This window comes from Poecilia latipinna, unplaced genomic scaffold (genome assembly GCF_001443285.1).
Source record: "Poecilia latipinna isolate Pla-1442-1.1 unplaced genomic scaffold, P_latipinna-1.0 Scaffold385, whole genome shotgun sequence".
Lineage (NCBI taxonomy): Eukaryota > Metazoa > Chordata > Actinopteri > Cyprinodontiformes > Poeciliidae > Poecilia > Poecilia latipinna.
The window spans coordinates 110765-137986 of NW_015113001.1; the positions used below are offsets into that span (position 1 = coordinate 110765).

General features: G+C 42.5%; 1 protein-coding gene and 1 long non-coding RNA gene across 2 annotated transcripts in view; one reads left to right on the plus strand and one right to left on the minus strand.

Annotated features, from left to right (window-relative positions):
* The window catches only part of gabbr1a (gamma-aminobutyric acid (GABA) B receptor, 1a), a 95500-nt gene that overhangs the window by 14243 nt on the left and 54035 nt on the right, over positions 1-27222 (minus strand). Inside the window, exons 13-18 of the mRNA XM_015036901.1 lie at positions 24165-24410; positions 22000-22063; positions 20972-21049; positions 10384-10534; positions 5423-5555; positions 338-454 (exon numbers count right to left, since the gene is read on the minus strand). Coding sequence (XP_014892387.1) covers positions 338-454; positions 5423-5555; positions 10384-10534; positions 20972-21049; positions 22000-22063; positions 24165-24410 — 789 coding nt within the window. The remainder of the gene's footprint in view (positions 1-337; positions 455-5422; positions 5556-10383; positions 10535-20971; positions 21050-21999; positions 22064-24164; positions 24411-27222) is intronic.
* Positions 462-10377, plus strand: LOC106950212 (uncharacterized). The gene is made up of 3 exons (XR_001425565.1): positions 462-3156; positions 3198-4560; positions 8481-10377. It is a non-coding gene; the product is annotated as an uncharacterized LOC106950212 (long non-coding RNA).

The window sequence follows — 27222 nt, forward strand, 5'->3', positions numbered from 1 at the left end:
AACTGTATTTAAATGGGCTAAACGTTTTCAAAGTTAGCAAAAGTGCTAAACAAAAAGTTAGCTCCCCTATTAGCGCATTAGCATAGGTGTCTGGAGGTGATGGACCGTTAATCCTTCAGGTTTTCCAAACTGGAATTTCACTTTTTTTGTGTTTCAACTCCAACATTTCATTGTAAAATTTAAAGTTTAGAATTAAATATTTTTCTAATGAGATGCTAAATTTACCAGCTGGTCAGCAACTTGTTGCTGAAGATTAGCAACAATAGACAGGAGACTAGCATAGCTGCAGTGATAAGTGGAACCACGTCGGTGCAGCAGGCTGCAGGCTCATCCATACCTTCTTCTTCTCCTTCTTCTCGTCCTTCTTGGTGAACAGGGTGTGGACCCACCAGATCTTGGTGAACATGCTGCCATAAGCCAGGCTGAAGCCGAGGCCGAGCAGCCACAGGCGGAACTGCAGGAGAAACATAAAAACCTTGTTTTTATTTTAAATATTTCTCATTTATAGATGCAGCTGAGATTTAGTAAATGGGAACATAGTGGCAGAAAACGCTGAATAATTTATGAATTATTTAGTTTTCGTTGCAGGAAGGTACTGACCAGCGTTAGGAAGATATTTGAATGTGTGAAGAAAACCAAACGTAAGCTGAAAATCATGTTTCTGATTTCTTGGATGCTTCTCTTTGCTTTGAAAGCAGCTCTTCATTCTCCACTTCCTGAGGGCGTCGTCTGGACCTTTTCCAGCGTGTTGGAAGGAGTTCTTACATATGCTGAGCTTTTCTTGGCTCATTTTAACTCACTGACTGCCTCACACCAAAGGCTGACAAACCTCTAGCTAACCTGCTGTTTACCTCTAAACTAGTCAAACATTACTAGTCTGAGTTAGTTAATCTGAAAACTGACAAGCCAAACATTCAGAAACAAAACATCAAGACCTGGGCAGCTGATGCACTGAAAAAACACAAAATATTACAAAATATTTCTGTCTGGTTTCTGGTGCAAATATATTAGTAAATATGAAATAAAGCAAAACTGAGCTAGACCAGTTTACTGAGCGACGCCGAGAACACGAACACGGCCAAAGAATTACACTTTTCACAGACGTGTCCAACGAACATCCGCTTTGAATTTGGACTGGGTTTAAATCCGGTTTGTGGGAACCTTTAAGCCTGGTTTAAATTTGATGCATTTATATTCCACACAGAAAACAGACATGTGGAATCTGCTCAAAACCCTTTTAGCAGCATTTATAACCTGCTTTGCTCATATTCTGCTAGACTTTAGGCCACAACAAACTTAGAAGTAAAGTCACAGTTGTAACATGGTCAACATCTGTGAGCAAAGTCGTCTTTATGGTCTGAATTATGAAGGAGAGAGTCTTTGGAAAACGCCATCAAGAGGAGATTCTGCTTGTCCGCCATGTTCTGTCATGTGGAGCTGCAGAGAATGATGTCCATGCAGAGGAAACATTTTGATTTTGTTGCAATGTCTGTTTCAGACAGGTTTAACGAAGGAAGTGACTGTTGAGTCTTAGTTGCCTTGGTTACGTCTAATCAGGGGATTTTATGTGCACCCGTTTACATGATCATTTTGATAAATAGTCCAGGTCATCAAGCCTGATACAGACAGGCAGAGGAGCTGAGTGGCAGCAGGAGGCGAAACGTTGAGGAGACGAGAGGAAGAGGAGATCCAGGGTCAAAGGTGAGAGTCGGAACAAAACATGAGAGAATAACTGGACAGGGACAAAGAGCCATGAAACCACAGAAATGGAAATCTCCCTTTTCGCCTCCGCAACACAAAGGCTCAACATGGGTGACACAGACACACTCCCACTCCTCATTAGAGCTGGGTTCCCGGCGCCGAGCTTTTCTGGCAGACAGGAAGTCACGGCTTCTGCGCCCAGAACCAAAATACTTTCAAAAAGGAAACAAACTCTAAACTTTTGCTACGTTTCATGTGTACATGCTCAGAATCACAAAGAAAACTCCTCACAGGTCGGCAGGTTTCTGTCTGCTGCAGACTGAACGCTGCAGTTTTAATCAAAACTAATAGTTGTTACTGAAAAATGCAAAATTCTTCCAATGAAATGGTAACAACTGGCTTACAGCAGGCAAAAAAAATTACCACATACACCAGATTTAGGATAACGGAGAAGAAAATGGTGCAAAAACACATTTAACATTTATATATTCATATCAGAATAAACACTGGGCTTAAATTAAAGGCTCAAAGGTAATAAAATATACATGTGGCACTGTCAGTCACTACGGGGAACGGTGATATTTCAAACCGCTGACATAATTAAAACAAGACAAGACCAAATATCAATGAGCATATTTCAGGAAGGTTGGTTTCAACTCTTCATGACCTCAATAATGAAACAGCATAATGTCCCTCACACGGCGCGCTGTCAAAGTAAAACGGATGATTAAATTGTTTTACTGACTGAACAGCAACTTTTTTACAAAACAGAACCGAAACAAAGCAGGACCTGATATCTAATGACTGCAGTGCTAACTGGTTCATGCTAACGCTAACCTTTCATAGAGGCACCATTATTTTTAACCAGGTCTGCCTCATTAATTTATTTTTACATACTGAACCACAATTCAAAAGCAGAGGCTAATTTTCACCAGTTAAATTTCAGTTTCAGGTTGAAGTTTTTTTTTGGTCATTAACAGAAGGATAAAAACAATGTTTAGTTTATGCTGCAGTTCTGTAACGATGACATTAGGAGCCGTTTTACCTCCCAGAGAGCAAACATGATAAACTGGAACTATCCTCCAGGTTAGCAGCCTGGTCTTTAGAAAATAACACATTATGGATTAAATGTGTAGCAAAGCAAATGAAGAACAGCTTTAAAGGAATTGTTAGTACCATAACTGTGTTGACTTGGCTGGTTTTGCAATTTCCTTGCAATATAGTCAAATCAAAGACAGTATTTCTCTAATACTTAATGCTGCTGCAATGTGAGACGTTCCAGTGGAGCTCTGGTCACTCAGCTATCTGGGTCACCTGATTTTCTGCATCCAATCAAGGAGTTTGTTTCTTCTTAGGCTTTAACAGATAAGTTAATGCTTATCTGTGTGATAAAATGGATCCTCTTCTTGCTAAATGATCCTCTTTGGCTGTTCCAGTGAGACAGAGACGAAGCAGGTAAACACAAAGTAAGATGTATGTCCTTTAAGAAAGACTAGAAAAACGGTTTAAGATGGAAATGTTGGTCTGTTGCTAACCTGAAGTGAATGAGCAGAACTAAAACTGTGCTGAACCAGGATCATGTTGCTTAGAGCCGGATAAGTTTCAGTCATGCTCATTTTCTGCCTCTCACGTTTAAAAAGAATCATAACACACGTGTCCTAAAAACATAAAAACTTCATTATTACTTCCTTTAGGTGACGGTGATTCAGAAAAGGGGATTTTCACTGAACCGTTTCAGGCTAACAGCGAAAGGTGAGAAAAACAGAGAGCTTCCAGTGAGCAGCAGCTGCTCCTGATTTCAGGAGCTGGAGCAGAATGATCAGGCTGAGTTCAGATGATAAAGAGGCAACAGCACCTCTAACAACCACTCATCAAACCCAGAGCTGCAGATTCGGTCTCTGCTGGGGAGGAACCTTGAAGCAGATGGCCTACAAAGACAGAGGACCCACCGGGTGCCGCTCCTGTCAGCTGGGAACGAAAACTGGGGCAACGGCTCACACTGGCTCAACAAGCCTGGACAATAAGAGGTTAGAGAAAAATGTTGCCTGCTTTGATTAGCCTCAATTCTAGCTGCAAATTTCAGGCGGACGGGTCAGAATTCAGTGTAAAAACATTGAGTGTGGATCCATCCTGCTGGGCTCCAGCTGGACGATGCATCAGGTCAGAGTTCAAATCACCTTAATCTGGTTTCTGGCTCCACTGTTCACCAGCGGTGGGAACCGCTGACTAGAAAGCTGGCTGCGCTAACCCTAAAACACTAATAATGAAGCATGAATGTAAAAGTCTGCAAAACAGCCAAACAAATTGGAATCTATGGAGAAAGAATGAATTTAGGGGAAACTAAGTGGGCTAAACGATTTCAAACTTAGCAAACAAACTAAACAGAAAAGTTAGCTCTGTGGGTTAGCAGAAGCGTGTCCACCACAGTCACCACGTCTTCATCAGTAGAAAACATTCAGGGTCTGGTGGAAGGACAGACTGACATCATGAATGTGCAACAATCAAATCTGCATGAAAACAGAGGAATGTCTCCGAGTCGGATCTACGCTCGGCAGAACGAAGACGGTTCTGAAAGCAGAAGGGCAGAACTAAGAAGTGTGCCGGAACCGACCTGAAGAAGGATTTATATCAGAAAGAGAAGCCTGCTGTCTAGTGAAAGGATCAGAGATGGAAAAGGACGACTGACTGGTTGCCATGGTAACCCCTGTCTTTTCCAGGGGACTTGGTCGGGTTGGGTTTCAAGGCATCACCTTCCTCCACAGGGAAGACAGAAATGCAAACAGTGATCTTCTGTCTGCCACGGCGTGAGTCCAACAGTTCTTCAACTGGCTGGTATGGACCGGTTCAGGTCTGGTTCAGGTCCGGTTCAGGTGAGGTCCGGTTCAGGACCAGTTCAGGACCGGTTCAGGACCGGAGAAGAGGTGAACTCTGAGTTTTCTACACCAGTCTCAGTCATTATCTTGTCTTTCTTGACAACAGAAAGACATTCAGATGTTTGTTAGGAATGACCCCAGAGCAGAGATTAGACGACGCGGCAGTTCAAACTCTCCAACATCTTTCTAACCATTAAACCAGGCGGAGATTTACAGAGAGGAAGCAAAAGCAACTGAGGTGGGCCAGCAGAGCATCTAGTGGTGTCATTCAGGACGTGTGGAATATCGTCTCTACTTCCTGGAAACTGAGCTGTTAGCATGTTAGCATGAGCCTGACATCAGCCTCACAAAGCTAACTGCTGCTAAAGATCCGTCCTGCCCACAGCGTCACCTTATTCAAGTTACAACATTTAATTTACTTTTAGGATAAATTATGTACTTTTGAATTTGAACCTAACAAATCAAAAACAGTCCTAGAAGTTGGGAGATGGTTGGTTCAGTTCCTTCTTTAGACTTTGACTATGCTAACGTGAAAACCTGGAAACCTGACACCGTCTCTCTGGTTCAGATTCAGAAAAGTGACAACAGTATCACCACCTGCTGCCACATCTTGAGTATTTGTTGCAACTTCTGAGCAAATGGAGGAAACAATGTCAGGGGAATGCAGTTAGGCTCTTCGTTACCTTGGTAACATCTTATCAGGTGATTAGAAATCCACTTGTTGAGACAGAGAGGAGAGAGATGGATGTATGTGGGAACAGATGGCTGTAAAGCCCTCTCCTCTCCATCCTGCCCTCTGCCGCCCCCCACCCCCGTCTCCCCGGTAACAGCCCCCCTCCTCCCGTTACCTGGCAGACGACGGGGAACTGCGGTCTGTTGACGTGGTGCCGATCAATCCCCAGCGGGAACACTGCAGCCAGCGCCATCATGCAGCCCACTGCTGTCATGTTGTTCAGGTAGGGCTGAGAGTTCTGGATGTAGCTGCAACAGATTCACAGCAAACACAGTCACACACACACACACACACCAAGACAACAACACTGCTTTCTGCTGGAAGGTGAAATTAGAAAGGATATGAAAGGAAACAAGTCGGATGAAATGTTCTGATTTTTGTTAACCGTTTGCGTGTTTTTCTGCTTTCGTCTTTTGTCACTCTGAGAAAAGGGGCTGAAAATGGAAAGACTCCAGGGTTTCTCCTCTGAAGTGTGATTTCCAGGCACGAGGCTAATTAGTGTTGACAGAAAGCGACGTGTTGTCGTCTGTGCAACAGGACAGTTTCAGGTGAAAAACTATTTTTCCAGAAAGAAAGGAAAATGTGTTGCGTTCTCTGCAGACACCCCAGAGATGCAGAAAACATTATTTTTCCTAATTAACTGTGAATTAGTAGAAATGTGTTGCTTTCACTGCAGAACGGCTGATCACAGGCAAACTGCTCACAACTAAAGGTTCATGAATTTAAATATGAATAAAATCATCGTTTTATAAAATAAACCAACAAGGAGAGCAGTTAGTCATTTACAGAAACATGAAATGAAAACAGATTCATTTACCGTCATCTCCCTCAAATGCCTCAGATTATGAATAAAAGCCAGATGATGGAGAAGACGTCTCACAGCTGATGATGTTTGATCTGATGTTTTTATGAAATTACAGGCCGACACTTTGTAATCCACATAATCTGCAGTAAAAATGGCCGTTCTTCAGACGCATCGCCTTAACAAGAAGCTCAACGCTGTACTGACAGATTTGGGAGCAATTTGGAGGTGTGTGTGCCATTACAGCTGGGAGTTTGCAAAATTAAAAATCATAAAAAAGAAATGTTCCTTACAGAAACCTCTAGTCCCAAAAGCACAGAGCTAATCCCAAACTGCCGTACAGTCTGTGACTGTTTTATAAAATCTCCTTAGAGGGAGAAATTCTTCATCCAGACAAATAAATCACAGCGTTCAGAGGTTCATCCCTCCATTTCACAGACGCCATCTTTATACATATATAGGCTGCTTTTATCCTCAGAAACCATCGGCTGTGTTTCTATGTTCTCCTCTCTGCCTCTAAAACCAGCTTTGGCTCCACCTGATGGTCAGAGAAGCTTCCATCCTAATTAAACCAACATGAGTTAACAGCAGAGCGCCAGGTGACCAGGTGTGTTGGAGTTGAATCAAACTTCTCCAGCCTTCAGAGGATTTACTCTGCAGCTCATCCTGCAGCTCAGAGTCGGACTCCTAATCTTTCCTCCGCTGACCTTCCCTCATGTCGCCCTGCCGCTTATTTACACACATTAGCATATAAACACATTTACTAATGAACGCTGACCTTAATCCAACCTTTTAATATGTCTAAAACTTTAAATGCTGTCAGTTTTCTGATCACCTAATCCTCTTCGCTGCAGCCGACTGTCCTGCATCTTTAATTATAATTCATCCAGGAAAATGATTACATTTTGTCGGAGCAAACTGGATTCAGTTCTGCAGGTTCAGACGGTTTAAATGTGTTAAAATAAACTCCAGTTAAAATCTGTCACCCATAAACATGTAAAGGTCAAATTCTGTTTGTTTTGCCATTTTCCTGTAAATCATGAAATAATTGCAGCTGATTTTTCCTCTGACCTGAGAAGGTCAACATGCTGGGAGACTCATTTCCTACAGCGACACTCTGCAACATGATCATGATGTTTTCATTTCTTATTGAAAATAAACGCAGCCTTTATGTTTATTCTGACAGATTGTGGTTAAATATAGATAAACTAAAAGTCAATACAGGATAAAATCAAAATAGCAGCAGTCAGCTGAATCGAACAGTGAGTCTCGTATCGGACGGATGAATTACAGGAGCGATTTATTTCAAGCTTTTGCTTCTGTTCATTTTGATCATCACGGCTTACAGATAATAATTCAGAGAAATGCTCGACTCTGCCCTGAATATTCAGAGTGAAGATTATTAAATGTTCAACAGCAGACCCAAAGCACACTGATATGTGTTAATGGAAAGTTGAGTGGAAGGAAAAAGTGTGATCTAAAAGGTGGCTGGGGTTTCAGCCCCATCCCTGATGTCGCCACTCCAGAACCAGAGGCAAAGAAAACAAAGACTGCTCCTCTTTTTCTGCTTGTCTTCAGAAAATTAGAAAGAAAAATGTTTTTCAGGAGCCAATCCTCTTTTCAGATGAATATTTCAGTTCATTTGGTCTCTTCTGCTCTGACTGACTGAACTGCAGCTGTTTGTTTCAGAAAACAGAAATTCTTCGAAATGTGGACAAACTTTTCACATTTATTTTAATTAAAATTAAACATTTCAGTTTAAATTTGCCTTCCAGTCATATTCAGTGATTTTCACTCCACAGACACATTAAATGGATTAATTCCACTCACTGTTTTAAAATCCTTATTCCTGCTAATCATGATTTTCTGCTTACAGCCGTTTAAAATGTCATTTATGTTAGATTACATCAGACCAATTAAATAAACATTTTAATACAGAAACTTAATGAAAGGTAAGTTTAATATGGATTAACAGCTGACTGAATTTATGTTAAAGGATTTAAAACTCAACATGTGAGGAAATGAGCTTTTTAGAAAGATAGAAAATGTAGTTTTTGTGAATTATATCATATTAAACTGTATTTGGTGTTTGAACTGTTAGAATAGGAAGTTTAAGCGTTTTTAGATCAACTGAAATATTCAGACCCCAAAAACACGGAGGGAAAAATAAGTAGAAGAAGAAGAACTGTAATTTATTTATAGAAGTAGAACAAACAGATGCAGAGCTTCTATTTGATTATGTTTTTGTAACTGTTGTGTTTTGTTTTACTTTATTCACTATTTTATTACTTATTCTAGCTTCTCCTTAAAGAAGAGACCATGAGACCAAGGCATTTGTCCTTCATGAGGAGATTCAGAACCAGCCTGACAGGTCCGTTGGGGTCCGTTCAGGTCTGTTCGGGTCCGTTGGGGTCCGCTCAGGTCTGTTCAGGTCCGTTCAGGTTCGTTTGGGTCCGTTGGGGTCCGTTCAGGTCTGTTCAGGTCCATTGGGGTCCGTTCAGGGCTGTTCAGGTCCGTTTGGGTCCGTTGGGGTCCGTTCAGGTCTGTTCGGGTCCGTTGGGGTCCGTTGGGGTCCGTTGGGGTCCGTTCAGGTCCGTTGGGGTCCGTTCAGGTCCGTTGGGGTCCGTTCAGGTCCGTTGGGGTCCGCTCAGGTCTGTTCAGGTCTGTTCAGGTTCGTTCAGGTTCGTTTGGGTCCGTTGGGATCCGAGAATCCGGGCAGAACCAAGACAGAGCATCTGTTTTCCGGACCAGCTCTAGTCCAGCTGTGAATCACCGGAGCATCAAAACGTTTCCTGAACTTTGCTGTGGAGCTGCAGGTCAGGCTAAAACTGATCGATTCTGTTTCTGCCCTCTAACGAGACAAAGTTGCCTCAGAAAACAGCTTAGTGAATATATTTTGTTTGATCTGACTCGCACTGTTTTGGCAGATGAGAGCAGCGCTGGGTGAAATTGCGTTTGAAATGTAATCAAAGCTGGAAGAGGGTCTGAACGGCAGCAGGAGCCAGGCGCAGAGTCCCTGAGGAATGAACCTCTCCAGCTCCACCAAAGGCTGCGGTAAGCTCCGGACTAAAGGGACTTACAATCACTTTGACCTCAGTTAAACATACAAATACCACCTTAAAAAAGCCCGTCTGCTCAGACGTGTAATAAGGTTGCAAATCCCAGTTCAAAAGATATTTATTTTAAAGCACCTCTATTTGCATTTGGTCCTGGGCTGAGCTTAAGCTGCCACAACAAAACCTGCAGCAACACCAGAGAAATCTCTCCGCCCGACTTCAAAGGAGGAAACATTTATTCTTGTTCTGATTCACATCCAAAAAATGATTATTGACACTTAAAGAGGGAATGCTGGGAATGGTTAGGAGGATCCAGGTGTGTTGGAGCCATCAGCAGTCATCCTCACCGCTCCTACTTTCACCTCTGGGCTGTTATCCTGGAGTGACGCTACATGAACAAACTCCAGTTACAACATGATGTAGCCAAACGGACAGATTCCTGGTTAGTGCACAGTCTTCATTATTCTAATGTTCTTCTCTGTCAGTCTGATACTCTACCCCCGTCTGCATGTGTGGAGGAAAACAGAAACGCTTCACATCAATGGTGCAGCAAGGTGGAGGCGGGATGATGGTGTGGGCTCGTTTTGCATCAGATAAACTTTGTTAAAAACTAAGTGCAGAGATAAAAACTAAATTCATTACATTTTTAAGGAAACTTTATTTTTCACCAATGTTTTAAGATTTTGACTGAGTCAGTTTAATTTGATTATTTTTTAATGACTTCATGGAAAGTTTTGCTGCAGGAAACATGAGATTTTCCAGACCTGAAGGCAGATTGGTGACCAGTTCCTCCGTCCAGGATGTTTTTATTTACTAATAAACTATAATCTATCATTTTCAATGCATCCATGTGCGTCATTTATAAATTAACATTCGATTTCTGGTGATTAAATGAGACGTTAATGTTTGGTTTTGGTCCAACATTCAGCATCCATCTTCAACAAAACCAAATTTCACCAGAGATGATGAAACTTTTAGTTTTTATTAGAAAACTAAAGCAGAGCAAAAACATTGTTTAGTTTTAAATCAGCCTCATATCCTTCAAATGCATTTTTAACTTTCATAAGTCTATGAGGGAAAACTCATCTGGACTTCCTGCGAACCCGTTGGCGGTACAAACAGAACATTAAATAAAAATGATAAGAGGAGAGAAGAAATGTCGTTCCAATGAATATTTCAGCTTTATCAGGACGGACGTGTTGCTGTTTGTGGACTCACCGCACGTTGCCGTTGTAGATGTTGAAGGTCAGGCAGACGATGCCGAGCAGGATGCCGAGGCCGGCGAAGACGGACACCGACGCAAACAGCTTCTGAGACAAGAGGCGGTACTCCTCCAGAACCACGGTCCGGTCCGCCGGAGGCTTCCCGCCTGAATAGGAAAGCACAGGAGCCTTCAAAGGTCTGAGACGACGGTGAGTTTCAGATGACAGAAAGGCTCCGCCAGCCTGTAATCAGTCAGTGCTGATAAATGATCCTGCTGCGCTAAAATAATTCAGTTCCACTTTTACAAACAATAAAATCTGTAAAAACTTCCTGATTTCTGTAAAAACTGATGGAAACAGAAACAAGTCGGCTTCAGGGTTGTTGGTAAAACATTTAAAGCTGTTCTGTCGTGTCTGCAGCTTATTTTAAAATCACACTGCATAAAAGAACAGACTGTAAGTGCACAGTGGGACATTTAAATAAATTTGACTATTAGATCTAATACTACGGTTGCTGATAAATGAGGTAGCTTCCCTCCAAACTGCCATGGGAGTTTGGTGCAGGAGGAAACAGATTTTACTTTCAGTCTCTGTTTTCCTCCTGAATTCATTCGAATCAAACAGAAGATCACAGATTTGCTGCTGGAAGCGTCTCCAGTTCGGCTGCACACCACGAACCAGCAGACATCACATCAGACCAGACAGATCTCAGTCACTTCTGCTTCCCACCACACCGTTTCCGTCAGGCTGAGGTCTGGGCTTTGATTAGACCAAAGCAACAACTTGATTCATTTCCTTCTCAGCCATTCTGTTGCAGATTTGCTGCAGTGAGCCTCCGCTGTCAGACGGACGGATGACCAGCAACATGCATTAAAAAACACAAGCAGGAATTAAATGTTTAGCAGATTCCATCCAGCATGTTGATGTTTTCATATCTGTTTCTTTTCTCTGTGACCTTCCTGAAAACATCGACACAATCTCCACATTTTGCCTCATTTAAGATGCAGGAACAGCAGCTGGGAATAGCAGAACCTTCACTTCCTCACAGCGGCAGTTTGTTTGGACCCCAAGTAGCTCCAGATGACGAACACTTTTCACGGCAGCTCTGACTCCATGGCTTCGTGTGTGTGTGTGTGTGTGTGTGTGTGTGTGTACAGGTGAGTGAGTAAAAACCTTTACAACAAGGCCAAGGTTAAAAGGTGCTCTGGAACAGCAGACCATTTCACTCTGTCTGGCTCTGGCAGTTACACAACCTTTGCTACAGATTCAGTGTCTGGTCTGAACACGAAGGTCACACACGCAGCTCCTGCGACGTTACGAGCTGCAGCATGCAGCACAGAGTGTTAACAGATACAGGGACCGGGCCGGCGCCGCAGAGATAAATGCCAACTCTACGATGACCTGCGTCCTGGAGGCTCCATGTTGGGAATCTGTTACAAGGAAAAGCTTTTCTTTGAGGAGAAATTCCCTTTGTGACTCAGATTTCCTTTGCTCCTAGTTGGGAAATGAGTTGGAGCCTCAGACGGCTGCCTGGGAGCAGGAAGGTCCCGGGTTCGAGTCCTGGCCCGGGATCTTTCTGCATGGTCACAGGGTGAGTCCTCTGCAGGTTCCTCCTGCAGTCCAAAACCATGACTGATGATTGACTGATTGGTTAATTGGTTTCTAAATGGTTTCTGGATAAAAACAAACGGTGGAAGAGTTCAAAGAAAGCTGGATGGAGATTTACGTTCCCGTTTATGTCCATCAGATCTGAACTTCTCCCTCCAGTGCATGATGACCAAAGTGGCACTGACCTGTAACGGCTAACAGCAGCTAGCCTGGACAGCTAGCACCAGTAAACCCTCCTGGTTTCTGGCTTCCTGCTGGGACTCGGTCAAACTGAGCGTTTTGTTTTTCAGACCCAGACTCTGCCTCTGCTGTATTTACTGTTTGTGAGCAACGGGGCCTTTTCTGTCCAACCCCCACCCAGAGTACTGAGACTACAGCACTGCAGCAAAGCCACTGCAGCAAACACTGTCAAAAACAAACTGCTTCATTCAGTATCTGGAAACTAAAACAGTGATCCACTAAATGTGTCAATGATCCATAATTATGTCCCCAAAGCTTCCTGGTGATTGTAGAACAACAACAAACTTTGTTTTAGTGTTTTTATTTTAAAAAGTCTCAAATCGTTTCTATTTCCACTGAATGTTCTCGTTTCTCTGCGTGCAGCTCCAATCTCCAGGAGTTTTATTAGCTGTCATGGTAATGACTTTTATGAACACATTAATCTCTCTGCTCATGTTGCTTACTGTGTGACTGCAGGCAGAACCTCACTACAGATCTACAGGTTTCTCTGTTCAGAAGCTTTATTCTTAGCCCTAAACAATAAATGTAACCTAAAGTCACCGTTCCAAAATAAAGGCTTTGGTGTAATGGAGTTATCTAATAAGGAGATATATCAAATATACTTTACTTAGTATTAAATCATAATTCAGTTATGGAGTCTGTGGTCATAATCATGTAACTGCAGACAACATGACCTGATGAAACTCCGGTTTAAATCAAACATTCACACAACATGAGCCTCATTCACCTCCAGTCAGAAGATAAACTGCTTTTGAGACTCGAGTTTAAGTCGAGTCTTGAGTTTTAGGATGTTTTCACACCTGGCAGTCCAGTGAACTCGGTTTGATTGAGGATCAAAGTTGCAGCATTCAATCCATTTCCAGCTGCTGTGGTTTTCTTTCCACTGCACTGAGTCAAACCAAGCAAAACGTTTCAGGAGCCTGTTCCCCTCCTCGCCTGTGGGGGCGCTGTACCAAGAATGTCTGAAGAAAATGACATAAATAAAACCCTCTAAAGAAACAAAAAACAAAAACTAAATTGGAGCAGCATCAGATTTTAGCGCTTGGTGGATTTCTCCTTTGTCTTTGGCTAAAAACTACGAGACATTTCTCCTGCTAACGCAACGCTAGTTTTTGTTTTGGTTGTTTTTACCCAGAATGCCCTGTGCTGCAGTCCACTTCCTGCTTTTGGAGCGGCCTCCAGTCCACTTGTTGTTCACATATGCACTCAAACCGAACCAGAGTTCAGTTTTATCCAAACTAGACCGTTTGAACAGACTTTCTGGCCAAACGGACCGGAGTTGGATTACAGCAGTCTGACGATGGCTGCTGGGAATGAAAGCTGAATTACCGACACGAAATGGAAAATCCCAACAAATACTGCATCCAACCAGTCCTTGTTATGGAGTAAAGCTTCTTCTCAAACAAGACGGAGGCTCGTATTTCTTTTACTGAACCTTTCTGTTCAGTATTTATTGAAGAGGAAAAAAAACGGCGTCAGCTGAATAACGGGCAACAGCTGTTCGTAACCAATAGCAATCAAAAGTCAACAAAGCAAGATAGTGACAAAACAGTAACAGATCCTTAAGCATTCTTCAAAATAAAAGACTTCCTCTATTCAAACAAATCATGTCTCACACTTTAAATATATTCCACTTCACCTTTGTAATTATATACAATCATGTTCAATACAATTAATAATAATAATCATCATGTAAATTATGCTTAACATATAATTATAAATCAGTCACTTATCATGCAAATATACTGAACAACATAAGTGTAAAAAAAGTCACAACAGTCCTCAGTCAGTCTGACATTGCACAGAAGTAACAGATCAAATTTAGCATCTCTAATTAAAACTGAATGAAATAATTCCTCTGACTGTAATAAAACATTTTATAGTTTTCTCTGGAGGCTCTGACTGTTTATTGGTGATGTAATTATTTATTTTTTCAGAGTTGTAATGAAACATAATCTGAGATTCTAAAGCTGAGTTTTTCCCAGAGTTTTAGATTTGTGACTGTCTCCTCCAGGTTTTGTTTTATCCACACAGTCAGAGGTTGTTCGTTCAGAGTAAAGCTCTCCCTGACTGAGACTGAAAGTCTAAATAAAACACCGGGGGCTTCAGTGGTTAAGGAATGTGTGTATTAACCACCGAATTATTCATGCTTGCGTAGCTTTACACCAGAAGAACTCCTCAGTGAGACAGGTTCAAACACGGGCAGATGGACAGGGAGCCTCTTTCACACACAGCAGCCTCCGACTGTCTGTCTGCAGGAATCTGCGCCTGCCTGCAGATCCATGCGTGTTCATCTGAGCACAGCATATGCAAATGTGGACTAAATAAATCCCACACGTATGTGGATCTAGACTTCAAGCATGAGTGAACATGCTCAAGTGCGAGCCCGCGGGAAGCCTTTCTGCATGCGCGGAGCGAGGAGTGTGTGCATGTCAGAGGGGAAGCAGAGCAGGAGTGTCAGCGCTGCGTGAAGCTGATGTGTCAGATGTCAGAGGAAAGTGTCAGAGCGTCGTCCCTGCAGGGCGTCGAGACGCCCATCACGCTCTGTTTAGATGCTTGTCACCTCAGTCACACAGCGAGTATGTAGCTGGTGACATCTGAGCGAGAGGAGATATTTATTAGCATGTAGAGTGTTACCTTCCACATTGTCACACTGGCTAAAAAATGAAGACCTGAAGGGGAAAAAAATCTGAAATGAAGTTCAGGATTCAGAGTGAAATCGTCTCTTCCTTCATCTCTACACACCAACAGGAACTTCCTCAGTTCATCAGGATTTTTCACTAACAATTATATGAACTGGTTGCAGTTTCAAACTAATTCAACAGGTGGCGCCTCTGAGCTGGTTGGGCAACTGACAGAATCCATTCAGCTATAATGACCAAAGCTTTGAGTAGGCTAACTTCTGTCAGAGCTAATTTTGCATTTAGGTCTTTAGCAATTATGCAAACTCTGAAAAAGTTCAGCACTTTTATCTCCCCTAAACTGATTTTTCCAGATAATTTATAAAAAGTTTATTTATTTGGCTGTTTTGTAAAATTTCAGTTGAATGAAATTAAACATCTTTTTTAAAGTTTTGGTTTCTGAATGTTAAGGGGAAAGTCACGTCACCGCAAATATGAGATTTTAAAGTCTTCATCACAAACAGAAGAACAGCTGAGCTTCAACCTCCAGAGCATCGTAGATAAAAAGTTTAAACTGAAACTGCCCACCTGAACAAAGGGATGGTTATCTTTACTGCACTACGTCCAAACAGCACTTTCTTTGCTTTCACTCCTTTGTGAAGAAAAACTGATCATCACACTCTCTATGGGGCGTATATTAATCAAACATCAGGATGAATAAATTCCTCTTCTGCTCCTCTGAAAGCTGATGGAGCGTAAACGTCTGTCAGACTTCTGCGTTAGGGTTGGATCTCTGCGTTCAGGCTGACTGACATCTCAAAACTTTTCCAAAGATACGAAACATAAACAACCAACAAACACCAATTTATTTTTTATCAAAAGATGATGCATTGCACAAAGATAATTCAAAGCAACAGGCCTATTATTATTTATTTCCATTTTAAACAAAAGCCCTCAGGACTTCTTTCATCCTTCCATCTGAACACGTCAGATTTCCTCCAGGAATCCAGATACTGAGGTTTAAATGTTTCTCCGTTGCCAGGTACAGGTGATATAATCCACCAGTTCATGAGAAAAGAAATGGAGAAAATTCCAGTCCCAGTCAGACTGACACACTGGTTGCTTTGTTTGTTTTGTAATATTTTGTTTGGGTCAAAGCAAAGAGCCACTAGAAAAAGGCATTTCAAAGGTTTAAGAAAAAGAGAGTTGCAGGGTCTCCACAAAGTAAAGAGGAAGATGAGCAAAGAAAAGAAAGAATCTCACAATGAGCCATGAAAAACCAGGAGCTTAAATACTGAGGTAGTGATGAAATGTGACAAAAGCAGCAGATGAATTGATTCCAGGTGGAGTGGAGCAGCTGAGGGGGGGAGACGAATTAACACAGAGGAACCGAACCGACTCGGATCCTCAATGTCTGATAATGATCGAATACACAAAGAACAAAATACAAGAAACTAAACGACTAGGAATGAATTCATATGGCAACACCTTGATAACAATAATGAACACAAAGAAATTAATTTCATGGGAAGATGTGTCCAACATGAAAAGCATCTAAAACGCTTGTTTGTCCAAATGCTAAAAAGTGTTTCCTTTTCTGTTTCATGTTTTAAACTGGAGCTGATCAGCAGTCAGTACGAAAACACAGAGCAGCGTTTTGTTCGTCCACATCAGTGAGCAAACCAGGAACCATTTCCTGTCATACTTCAAAACAAGAGTCCAGAATAGATGCTGGGTCTCCATCTTAAAACAGCTACTTATTATTATTGTCCATAATAATAACGACAATATTTCCCCTGACAAAGTGATAAAGGTAACGTCGTTTCAACAAGAAATATTGTACCATCTTAGTGTCATGAAGTCTCGTTTCACCTGACTGCCGAACTCTACGTCTGTAAACAATGCCAGCAGCAAACAAAACAATAAATATTACACAAAATTTAAAATCCTGAGTAGCAATATTAAGATATTGATTCAGTTTTGTGAAGAAATGTATTTAATTTATGTAATATCTGGATCTGAATTCGCTGCTAAACGGTTTGGTTATTTTTTGTTTCGCTGGTTTGTCACTCGTCACTTTCATTTTCACAGCCACCTGGCGGAGCACCAATCAGTTTGTTTACTGTGCAGGAACATTTTGATCTCAGCTTTTTAGTGTTTCCCTACAGAATGCCGCAACAAACCCGTTTCAAACAAACATCAGGCTTTATGACAGACAAGAGGAAAATATTAGAGGCTTTTAAATTCCTTCTAGGTTCTTAACGACTTTCCAAGACTTCTGAAGTCTTGTTTTCATCAAAATCCTTTTTTGTTTGCAGCTCTGTGTCCATCTTTGTAGAGCATTTCAGCAGAAATCCAGCCTGCAGTAATAACAAGCTGCACAATTGTGCATTGACCCATAATTCTTACTCTTCATGTAAGAACTGAGAGGAGTGTGATGTTAATCATAATCCAACATTTACCTCAAAGGGTGTTACTGAATAAGATGCTTCACCTTTACATCGAAGTCAAAACAGACAACTAAATATGGAGCCAGAACCAACAATGATGAATATATTAGAGAGAACAGCTTGCCTGAAGATAGCCGACATGACACAGTCCTGGAGTTCTTTAAAAAGCATGCAGTGCAGTAAAAGTGTCAGAGTCGAGTCGACTGAGAAGCCTGTGGAGGCTAAATTCATACCAGCTACAGATCCGGCCTGCACTGCTAACAGACAGCCGAGCGATGTGAAATGACAAGGCTCATTCGACCTCGGTGCCAACTCCAATCTAACTCAGCAAAACTCTGGATTAGCCTTTGGCTCATCTGGTCAACAGAACAGTGAGGCTGACAGACCAGCGGGTGGACTGAAGCGTCAGCTGCGGCTCGACACTCTGGTCTTACAACAGCCAAGTTTCACAACTCAGACCCAAAGGAAATGGTTTCTGAATGTTTTTACTGAAAACATATCCGATGCTTTCTTTAAATGAGATCCGTTAGTTTCTCCCCTGTTACTGTGTAATTCAGCCAGTCATGGCAGGATGTGGTCAGGAAAGCCTGGCAAAAATCACATTTATCTTTGCTTCTCAGGAAAAGTTTAGTGTTGAAAATATTTGCAATGTCAAGAAGAAAATGACAGAATAATTTCCTTGTGAGGTGGTAGAAGCGGTGCATGCCTAATTTAGGCTCAGCTGGTTCAGTGACTGGGATTCAAAGTAAACCTCTGGTCACATTTAATGAGCTGCCAATCACAGAGCGCTACAACACAACGCAGCTAGCAGCGCGTCTGACCAATGAGTCACCACCTCATTTTAAACTGTTTCACAATCATAATTTATCATGACTGAAATTATTTAACAACTAAGATTCAAACGTCAGTTTAGTTGTTTGAGTCCATTTAGTGCCTGGCTTGGGATGCTAATGCTAGCCAAGCTAGCATTTTGTCTAGCAGGGAAGCCTAAACGTTTCAGGATTCTCAAAAAAACGCTACCATTTTGGAGTTGGTGGCATTTATCGGAAATGAAACGACTCAACAGTTGAGTTGAGCTTTTCTTTTGCTTCCATTCAGTAGGTTCCAGAAACGAAGCCGGCAGCTCGTCCAGTACAGTTTCAATAGGAAACACCTGACTATAATTTAGGCCAGGTAATTTACAACATGAAGTTCCAACACTTTTCACTTGCTGCAGTTCTCTTTCACACTTTACTGTCAAACCAACCAAACCCTTTGAAAAGCCTGTTCCCCTCCTCGCCTGTGGGGGCGCTGCACCAAGAAACACTGAAGCAAACGACAAAAATGGAGTCAGATCTTAGCGCTGGTAGCATTTCTCTTTTGTCTTTGGTTAAAGACAGCAAGACATTTCTCCTGCTAGTGCTAGCTGAGGGTGTTTGTTTTGGTTCCATTTCCCCAGAATGCCCTGTGCTGCAGTCCACTTCCTGCGTTTGGAGCAGTTTCCAAACTTCTTGGCGTTCGCATACGAATTCAAACCGACCCAGAGTTTGTTTGTAGACAGACCAGAGTTCACACCTTCACAAACGAAGCAGAGTTTCTACATAAACAGACTGGAGTTAGATTACAGTGAATTAATCAGAGATGGACTTGGATCTCAGTCAAGGTGTCTGAGCAATATTTTCCTTTAAATCTTACATTTTCCCTCTGTTTTAAGGTTTTCATACATGGACCCAATTAAGAGTCGTCTTTCACTCTGGTGAATAGCTACACAAATAGGCCTGTTATGCTACCATATTAAATATTTAATGGGAAGCTTAAGGTTATAAATGTGAGTGAATGAATGAACAGGAAGCCGGAGTATTCCTGAGTGTGTGTGCATGTCAACTGTCCATTCACTTATTGTGTTTGCAGCACTGATACCCTCCTCCGTCCTTGATGAAAGAATCGGGACAGGGTGTTGCCATGGAGACCCTGCTCTGAAACAGTTGCCACAGCGATTAGAAGAAAAGCTGAGCTGAAGCGGTTGTTAGGGCGACTGAGCAGCGAGTGAGAAAGTGCCGCGTGGTGCAGGCTGGTGGTGTGGGGGGGCAGGGGGCTGGTAAGCCCTCAGTGAAATGATTGGAGGGGTTAAATGGAGAACCGCTGTGTTTACTCCACCCTGTCAGCATGGAGCAATTCAAGCTCTCAGCCCCCACCTCCCCTTCCTCCGCTCTTCCAGAAGAAGACTTCTCTGAACGGAGTCAGCCCCAAAGAGCAGGAAATTACTCACTTCCCCCCAACAAAAAGATGTCACATGAAGGCGCCTTTATTTGGTGAACAGTCAAAAACAAAATCAGGCTGCAGAAAGGGAGGGCAATTTCTCAAAGGAGGCAATTAAATATGTTTTGTATCGCAAATGAAACTCACATCTGACCCTTTAGAGGCAAACTCAGCTCCTTCTCACACAATAGAGGCTACTGGTAGCAACAAGGCAACGCAAAGAGCCGGACATGTTTACGGGTCAACCATGCTTCACCACGGATGCCGACCTGGAATCCGAGCTTCTTCAGGACTCGGTTAAGCCTTGGCAGGCATCCGTTTCCTTAAAAGCCTAAAACAGGGCAGCTTTCACTGGGACACGAAGGATTGATCAGTGACACGCTCCATCCGTAGACAAGTGTGTCACCTCTGCAGGGAGCAGCCGGGCCAGTAAACAGGCGCAGCGCCGGCCGTGGTGTTGGAGGTAAATCGACATTAACGGGTTTTCACGGTGAAGTAGGAGACAGGCTGCAGACTTCCAGCCAACGCTACGCTTGGTGTGGTCTGAGCTGCACAAGTTCTGGTCCAGTTAGCCTGTGAGGTGTCAGGCAGAGACGTTTAGCTCATTAAAACGTTTCCTGCTTATTAAAAAAAGTGCGTTGGTTATCTCTGCTGGTCATTAGGATAAGTAAAAATCCTTTTTTTATTGCAGTATTTAACCTCAAACCTGCTTTTCTTCTCTGTTCCATTTGATAGCTGCAGGAATTACAGAAAATCACAACCACTTGAACATCCACTTGATGAGCGGAGGGATGCATTTACCCAAACCGTTCAGAGAACACAGCATCACCTGTTCAGAAAGTTTCATACGGGGGAAAGCAGTGGCAGCTTAAAGACTGACAGCGAGCGAACGCTGCCAATAACAGCCCTTCATCTGAAAAACATAACTACAGCCAATTGCACTTAATGTGCATCAGATTTGACACAAATGCGTTGATGGAACTCTCCTCTGCCCCAGTGCGATTAACTATCCGCCTGCTGCAATATGACTCGAAAACCATTTTCAAACATGATGCAATGCCTGTATTGAATGGCTTTTTATGTAGTTGCAATGGAGAGTTTTAGAGGCAAATTGTTCCAGACTTGAAAGATTTGGAAAAAGACATCGGAGTTGTAATATTCTGAAATGATTGTGTAGATTCCAGGCAACCGTTGCTCAGAAAGATGTTGTTTACCAGAACATGTGAGTTAAATCTGATACATAAGTGCAATATGGGACTTCCTGTTCAGATGGGGGAATTATCAGAGTAATGAGACGCTGAGATCATGTTCAAATACGGGATGAAAGATGAGAAAACAGCTTTCAATCTGGATGGATGGATGGATGGATGGATGGATGGATGGATGGATGGATGGATGGATGGATGGATGGATGGATGGATGGATGGCAGACGGTCGGATGTCTCACCGATCCAGACGTCGTTGTTGAACCAGCTCAGGTTCATCTGGGAGCTGTCATAGTAACCAATCTTCTTATAACTTCCTCCTGCAACATCAAGAGGAACAACAGGAGCTAATTATGTGTAATTCCTTCTGTCACAGAGCGAGTAAACATGTATTTATAGCGCAGGTATTTCTGTCAGTGCAGCCCACGAGAGCAGAAGAAATGAGATAAATAGCTAAAGTAAATGATGGATGAAAAGCAGCATGGGGAGGAACAAGGGGAGAGAAGGAGAAAAGGGGAGAGGGGAACCGGGAATGCTGATGAGCTGCGGGTGGGATCAGGCATTCCAGTCAGGTCGCCTCATCCTGGATGTCAAATTACCTCAACGCCACGGCAGGAAGCGAGAGACGCAGCGTCATGGAGACAAGGGGGCTGGATTAGAAATTTTTATCCGTTAGGACGCCAATGAGAACAGAGGTGGAGAATAATCCCCCACCTTATCTGGAGCTGGGAAACTCATTAAGTCACTGGTGACAAATAGGATGCCATTTCCAGAAACAGCTTAAAACCGAGAGGCTTTTGGCCAATTAGAGCGAAGGCCTGAGTCACCACATTCCTGCATTAAGTCTGTTAGCATGCGCCGCTACAGCGTTAAGACTGCAGCCAGCTGCTGCAGCAGCAGCAGCTGCAGCAGCAGCAGCAGCAGCTGCAGCAGCAGCAGCAGCAGTAGCTGCTGCAGCAGCAGTAGCAGTAGCAGCAGCAGCAGCAGCAGCAGCAGCAGCAGCAGTAGCAGCAGCAGCAGCAGCAGCAGCTGCAGCAGCAGCAGCAGCAGTAGCAGCAGCAGCAGCAGCAGCAGCTGCTGCAGCAGCAGCAGCAGCAGCAGCAGCAGCAGCAGCAGCATCAGCAGCAGCAGCAGCAGCAGCAGCAGCAGCAGCAGCAGCAGCAGCATCAGTAGCAGCAGTAGCTGCTGCAGCAGCCGCAGCAGCAGCAGCAGCAGCAGCAGCAGCAGTAGCAGCAGCAGCACTGCCTCTCTGAGTCTGCTGTGGGTTTACCTTGCAGTTGTTCGATGAGGGTCATTGCCATCCTGGAACCCTGAGCGTCAAACACCACGTGACCCTGGAGAGGACAGAACTGGGTTAGAAAACACACACACACACACACACACACACACACACACACACACACACACACACACACACCATCTGCTCTAATGGTGCGTGTGTGTGTGTCCCTCATCCTTTATGCTGCACCGCTGGACAGACTAAAATCAGAAAAACATGGCATTGATTAGCATCTACATTTTAATAACTCAATTAGTTAAAGTCCCTGCAGAGATAATCAATAATCAATAATCCAATCAATGGCGATGGACGACATATTCACACAGGAGACGTTTTGACATGGACGGACTGATTTGTCAATTTAGAACAAAAACTCCAAAAATGTGGGAATAAGTCGCCAAAAATTACAAAGTCACCTATTTGGGATTACTTTGTCTTCAAACAGGACGAAGAGGTAAACTATGGGGTGCCATTAATGGCAACAATTTGGTTTATTTAGCCTGTCGTGGAAAAAATGTGGGTGTTCATTTTAAAGTCTGTTTTCCTTTTTTCTGATGTTTCCATTACATATTTATTGTGTTTATTGTATTTAATGTGCCAAATTGCTCACAAAGACTTAAGACTGCAAATGAGGTTTTTATGTATTTATTTTTTAAATGCAAAGCAAACATGTTCACTGGAGATTTTTTTATTTTAGTTTTGTTTAATTTTGTATTTGTTGTTTCGTACTCAAACCTATAAAATCATGATGAAACTGGGGAAAATCCAGTCTGTCTGCCTCAAGGTTATTATTTAATAAATGTATTTTCTGAACTTTCTGGCTTTTTGCACCAAGTTTGGAAAAAATGGCTGCTGCACTTGGAGTCAGTCTGGAAAATAAAACTTTGCTTTCAGCTGGAAGGAGTTTGTGTTCACCATTAAGAACGGCAGTAGTTATTTTGTCCATTTTCTTGTGGCTCCAATCAAGCATTGCTATTACTGTTATTAAGAGAATAACTTATAGGCAAAAAATAAAACATAACTGCTGAACGGCTCAGTCCAGGGTCAATAAATTCATCCAACGGCCGAACCTGATCCAGGCGACGTTTTGAAGGACGCCTGCATGTTTCCAGTGGTTTTGTTTGAGTTCACAGCCAACAAGAGGGGCTGTTGAAATCGCTGCGCTCAATTGACTCCTTTCAGGTTCACAACATGAGCTGCCAAATGTAAATGCCACACTGGGAATCGATCATGGAGCTTTTGTAGGATGAGCAAATATTGATGCGATGCCACAGAGCCGTCAATGAACCAGCCTGAGAGCGGACGCCCCGATCAGATCCGTTTCACAAGCCCAAACTTTTCCTCAAATCATGATGAGAAAAAGTTCAAAATGAAGCTGGGCTTTCAGTCCACTGAATGCTGTTCAAAAAGACTGTCAGTATTTATTTAGATAATAGTAACGTAGTCTAGTAATCGATTAATTGTTAGCTGGAGAACACAAACTCAAAAAAGGGAATTAGCTTAAAAAAAACAAACATTCAGAAACTGTACAAAATATATAAACACTTTGAATTGAAGATAAAAACCGTTGTCTGTAAATGTTTTCCTCAGGTCTCCTTCACTTGGACAGTTTTAGCTTCTCCTGGTTCAGATTCACTGTAGAAACGCTGATGATGTTTTTAATGCAAGAAAATGTTTTTCTAATTTAACAAAAAAATCTGAATTTCTCATTTGCATATTTTAAAGGTTTATGTGGTTTAATAATAAATCTAGAGAATGTAATTATTTATTAATCAATTAATTACTAAAACAATCGTTAGCTGCTCAAACTCTCCTGGAAACCAGAAAGGCTCTGAAATGTTCCTCCCAGTGTCACTCTGCAGCAAATCTCTCTTTTCAACAATAAAAAATAAAAACATTTCTGTCCTAACGTTCACAGACAGGATTTCTGCGGGGGCCGATTCCCTACAAAGATTAATGTCAGAATAATTTGCCTAATTATTCTGATTACACCAGTTCAGTGGAGACGTCACTCAGAAGTAGTGAGGTGCTTTTGGATGTCGGTGGATCCAGAACATCTGCAGAGACGGACCGCTCCGAAAAGTTCGTCTCATAACGGTTAGAGTCCGACTCACACGGAAACTTTATTTCCCGTTTTGTTGACCTCCTGCACTCACCGAAACCCCTTCAAAGGAGCTGGTGTTGAGCGCTCTGTAGATCTCCGAGGTGATGTCGTGGTTGTTGTAGTTGAAGTCCTCCAGCCGCCGGCCCTTGGCCTTCAGGGGGGCCACGGTCTTGTTGAGGGCCAGCGCCAGGGCCCACACCGCGTCGAAGGCGAGGGGCGCCTCCTGGAAGCCGCCCGTCTCCTCGGGGTTCTTCCCCCCAAGACGAGACATCAAGGCTCCCAGAAACTCCTGTGAAGTCTGGCGGAGCGAGGAGAGATGGAGAGGAAGAGAAGAAACAAGTCGAACCGAGTTAACACAGAAAGCTTTCTTACACCAATCTGCAGGGCTAAAATCCATCAACTAAGCAGCATTCTGGAATAATGTGTTCAGTTTGAGCCTGGAAATTGGATTCCTGAACTTCAAACTGCAGCACGGCTGCCTGATGTGGAGAAAAACTGCAGTAAAAACTTTTTATTTGAACCTCATTCAGTTTGATTTAAAGGGATCTATTATGCTAAATTCACATTTTCCTATTGTGTTTCTGCTGCTTCAAAAACATCCAGGTGTTTTCCAGTTGATGTTTTTTGGTGTCTGGAAAATGAGCCATTTCAAAAACCTCCAGAATGTGACATCACAAATCACCTAGCAACCTCAGCAAAGCCCAGCCTGTTACCTAGCAACCTCAGAAATGCTCTAGTTGGTCTTACTGATGTATATGTTGTACAATGACTGCTGGAAAAGACAAGTGCTTTGTTGTTGATTTACCATCCACAAACCACTTCCTAGAGTCTTGCTGGTTTTGCAGGAGGCTCCACTTCTGCTTTTCAAAGATGCATACTTGTATAATTGTGGATTTGTTTGTGAGTTTGTGAGTGGGTTGGAGGGGCGTGGCCAGCAGTAGATTATGTGGATTTAAAGTGACAGAGTCCTAAAGCAGCTGAAAATGGGAGACTAAATCTCATTATCTATGAATAATTTTGTGCAGAAAATGTGATGAACTTGTTTGGTAGCCTATAGACCAATCATAATGTCTTAAGGGAGCATAACAGGTCCCCATTAATTAATTCAGACACAGACTGCTGCTGAACTTTTCCAAGTTTACAGTCTTTCAGTACATTGAATGTAGCATTAGCTTGTGCTAATTACAGTTAGCCTTGTCATTAAGTACAACAATGATCAATCCCCAGTGGTTTTCCAGCTGGAACACAGATGAGTTGGTTGAAGCTTGATGTTATTTCTCAAACTGATTTATGACTTCAGAGGGAAATAACTCAGCTGAGCTAACTACTGGAAACGAGCGGCTCCATCCCAGAGGAAGCCGGGAGACACACAGGCAGTTAAACTCCTCTCAGCACGCTGATCAATCACTTCCTGGTTTTCCCTCTGTGAGCATTTTTAAGGAAATGTCCACAGAGGACGAGATCCTGCCCCAGTGGAGGAGCTGCAGTATGTCAGGGTCTTGTTCATGAATGAGGGAAAAACGGAGCAGGAGATCGACGGGTGGTTTTGCTCTTATGGATGACCTGAGGTTTATTTCTGTCTGTTTTTTTAATTTAATTTCATCAAATTTTAAATTCTGAAAGCTTTTTTTGCTTTTAAATGCATGAATAGGAATAGCTTTAATGTATTCATTTTGCACACTATGCTTGTAAATGATACTTTAAAGTATAAATATTTGCATTTTACTTTGTTCTATCCAACAAATTAAAGCTATTTGCAAAACTGCATTAAAATCATATTTTAGAGGAAAAATAATCATTAAAAATAAGTGATCAAAAGGAACAAAACCACTTTCCCTCAGGTCTATCTGAACGTTTTCCACCAATCAACAGACAAAGAAAAAAATGACATTTGGCACCAGCAGCTTGCCATATATCCGTTCATCAGACTGAGCAGAAATCTTTCCTGCATGTCGTTGGGCAGGCCTGGAGGGTCTGTGAAGGACGCGCTGACCACACGGCCACTCATAACCCCGGCGTTTTATTCGGGAATAAAAACGCCTGCTGGGATCAGAGCTGTGCCAGCTAAGCTAACTGCAGGCGAGCCTGAGGGACCAGGAGGGACAGTAAAGGTGACCGCAGAGGCACACACTCCGCTCCGCTTGCTTTCTTTCTGTTTAATGTGTTTATTAAAGCTCATTAGCATTCAGAGCTGGGCCCACCCAGATGAATGCTGCAATGTCACATTTGGCCAAACATGCCTGCTCTCTTCAGCTTCTAGATGTAAAGATTAACCGAGGTTTTTAATCGATGCATAAGTTGTTGCTCTGGAGCCAGCAGGGGTCAGACAAGATGACGGTAAAACTGGAGCAGCAGAGGAGATAACATGACGGTAAACTGCTAAAACACAAATCAATAACAGTATGGGAGCCAATAACTGGATCAATCACAAAGTCATTACTGTGGCATTAATGCACAACTAATCATTTACAACCATTGTTTATTTGCTTTTGAACCAAAACCTAAACAAATGCTGACTTTTCTTTGGGTTTTTTACCCAAACTTAGAGACTAAACTCTATTGTTCAGTTGGTGATGCTGCTGGATTTGCATATAAATTTGGTCACAAACTCTGACAACTTGAGAAAGTCTCTCAGAGAGTAAAATCTCTCTGATTCACTGCAGCACATCATTAAAAAACAAAGTTAAATGTCCTCTAAACTTCTGGGCGATCATGTCGATGTCTTCAACATGAGTAGGTTTTGAGCAGCAGGTGTACAAAATACTAAAACGTGTCATTACATTTTCAGAAAACAAAATGTGAAAACATGTTTTATTTCCAGGCTGCGTCTATGAAACCACCTGAAAGGCTGAAGGTGTCTCCATGTTTTCCTACATCCTGGTCCTTCAGGGACATGAAAACAAGGCCGAGACGTTTTTAAGAAAACAAGCTGAACCGACTCGATTTAAAGTCCACACTTCCACCAACAGCATTTAAATGGAGACACAGCAGATGGAAACAGTCGCTCTATAAAGACTGAAAGCTTCTCACTTCTTTTCTTGCAGGCAGTTTATTTTTTTTTGGTGCTTTTGTGATAAAACACCAACTCTCCCCCCCGAAAGCGGAGACTC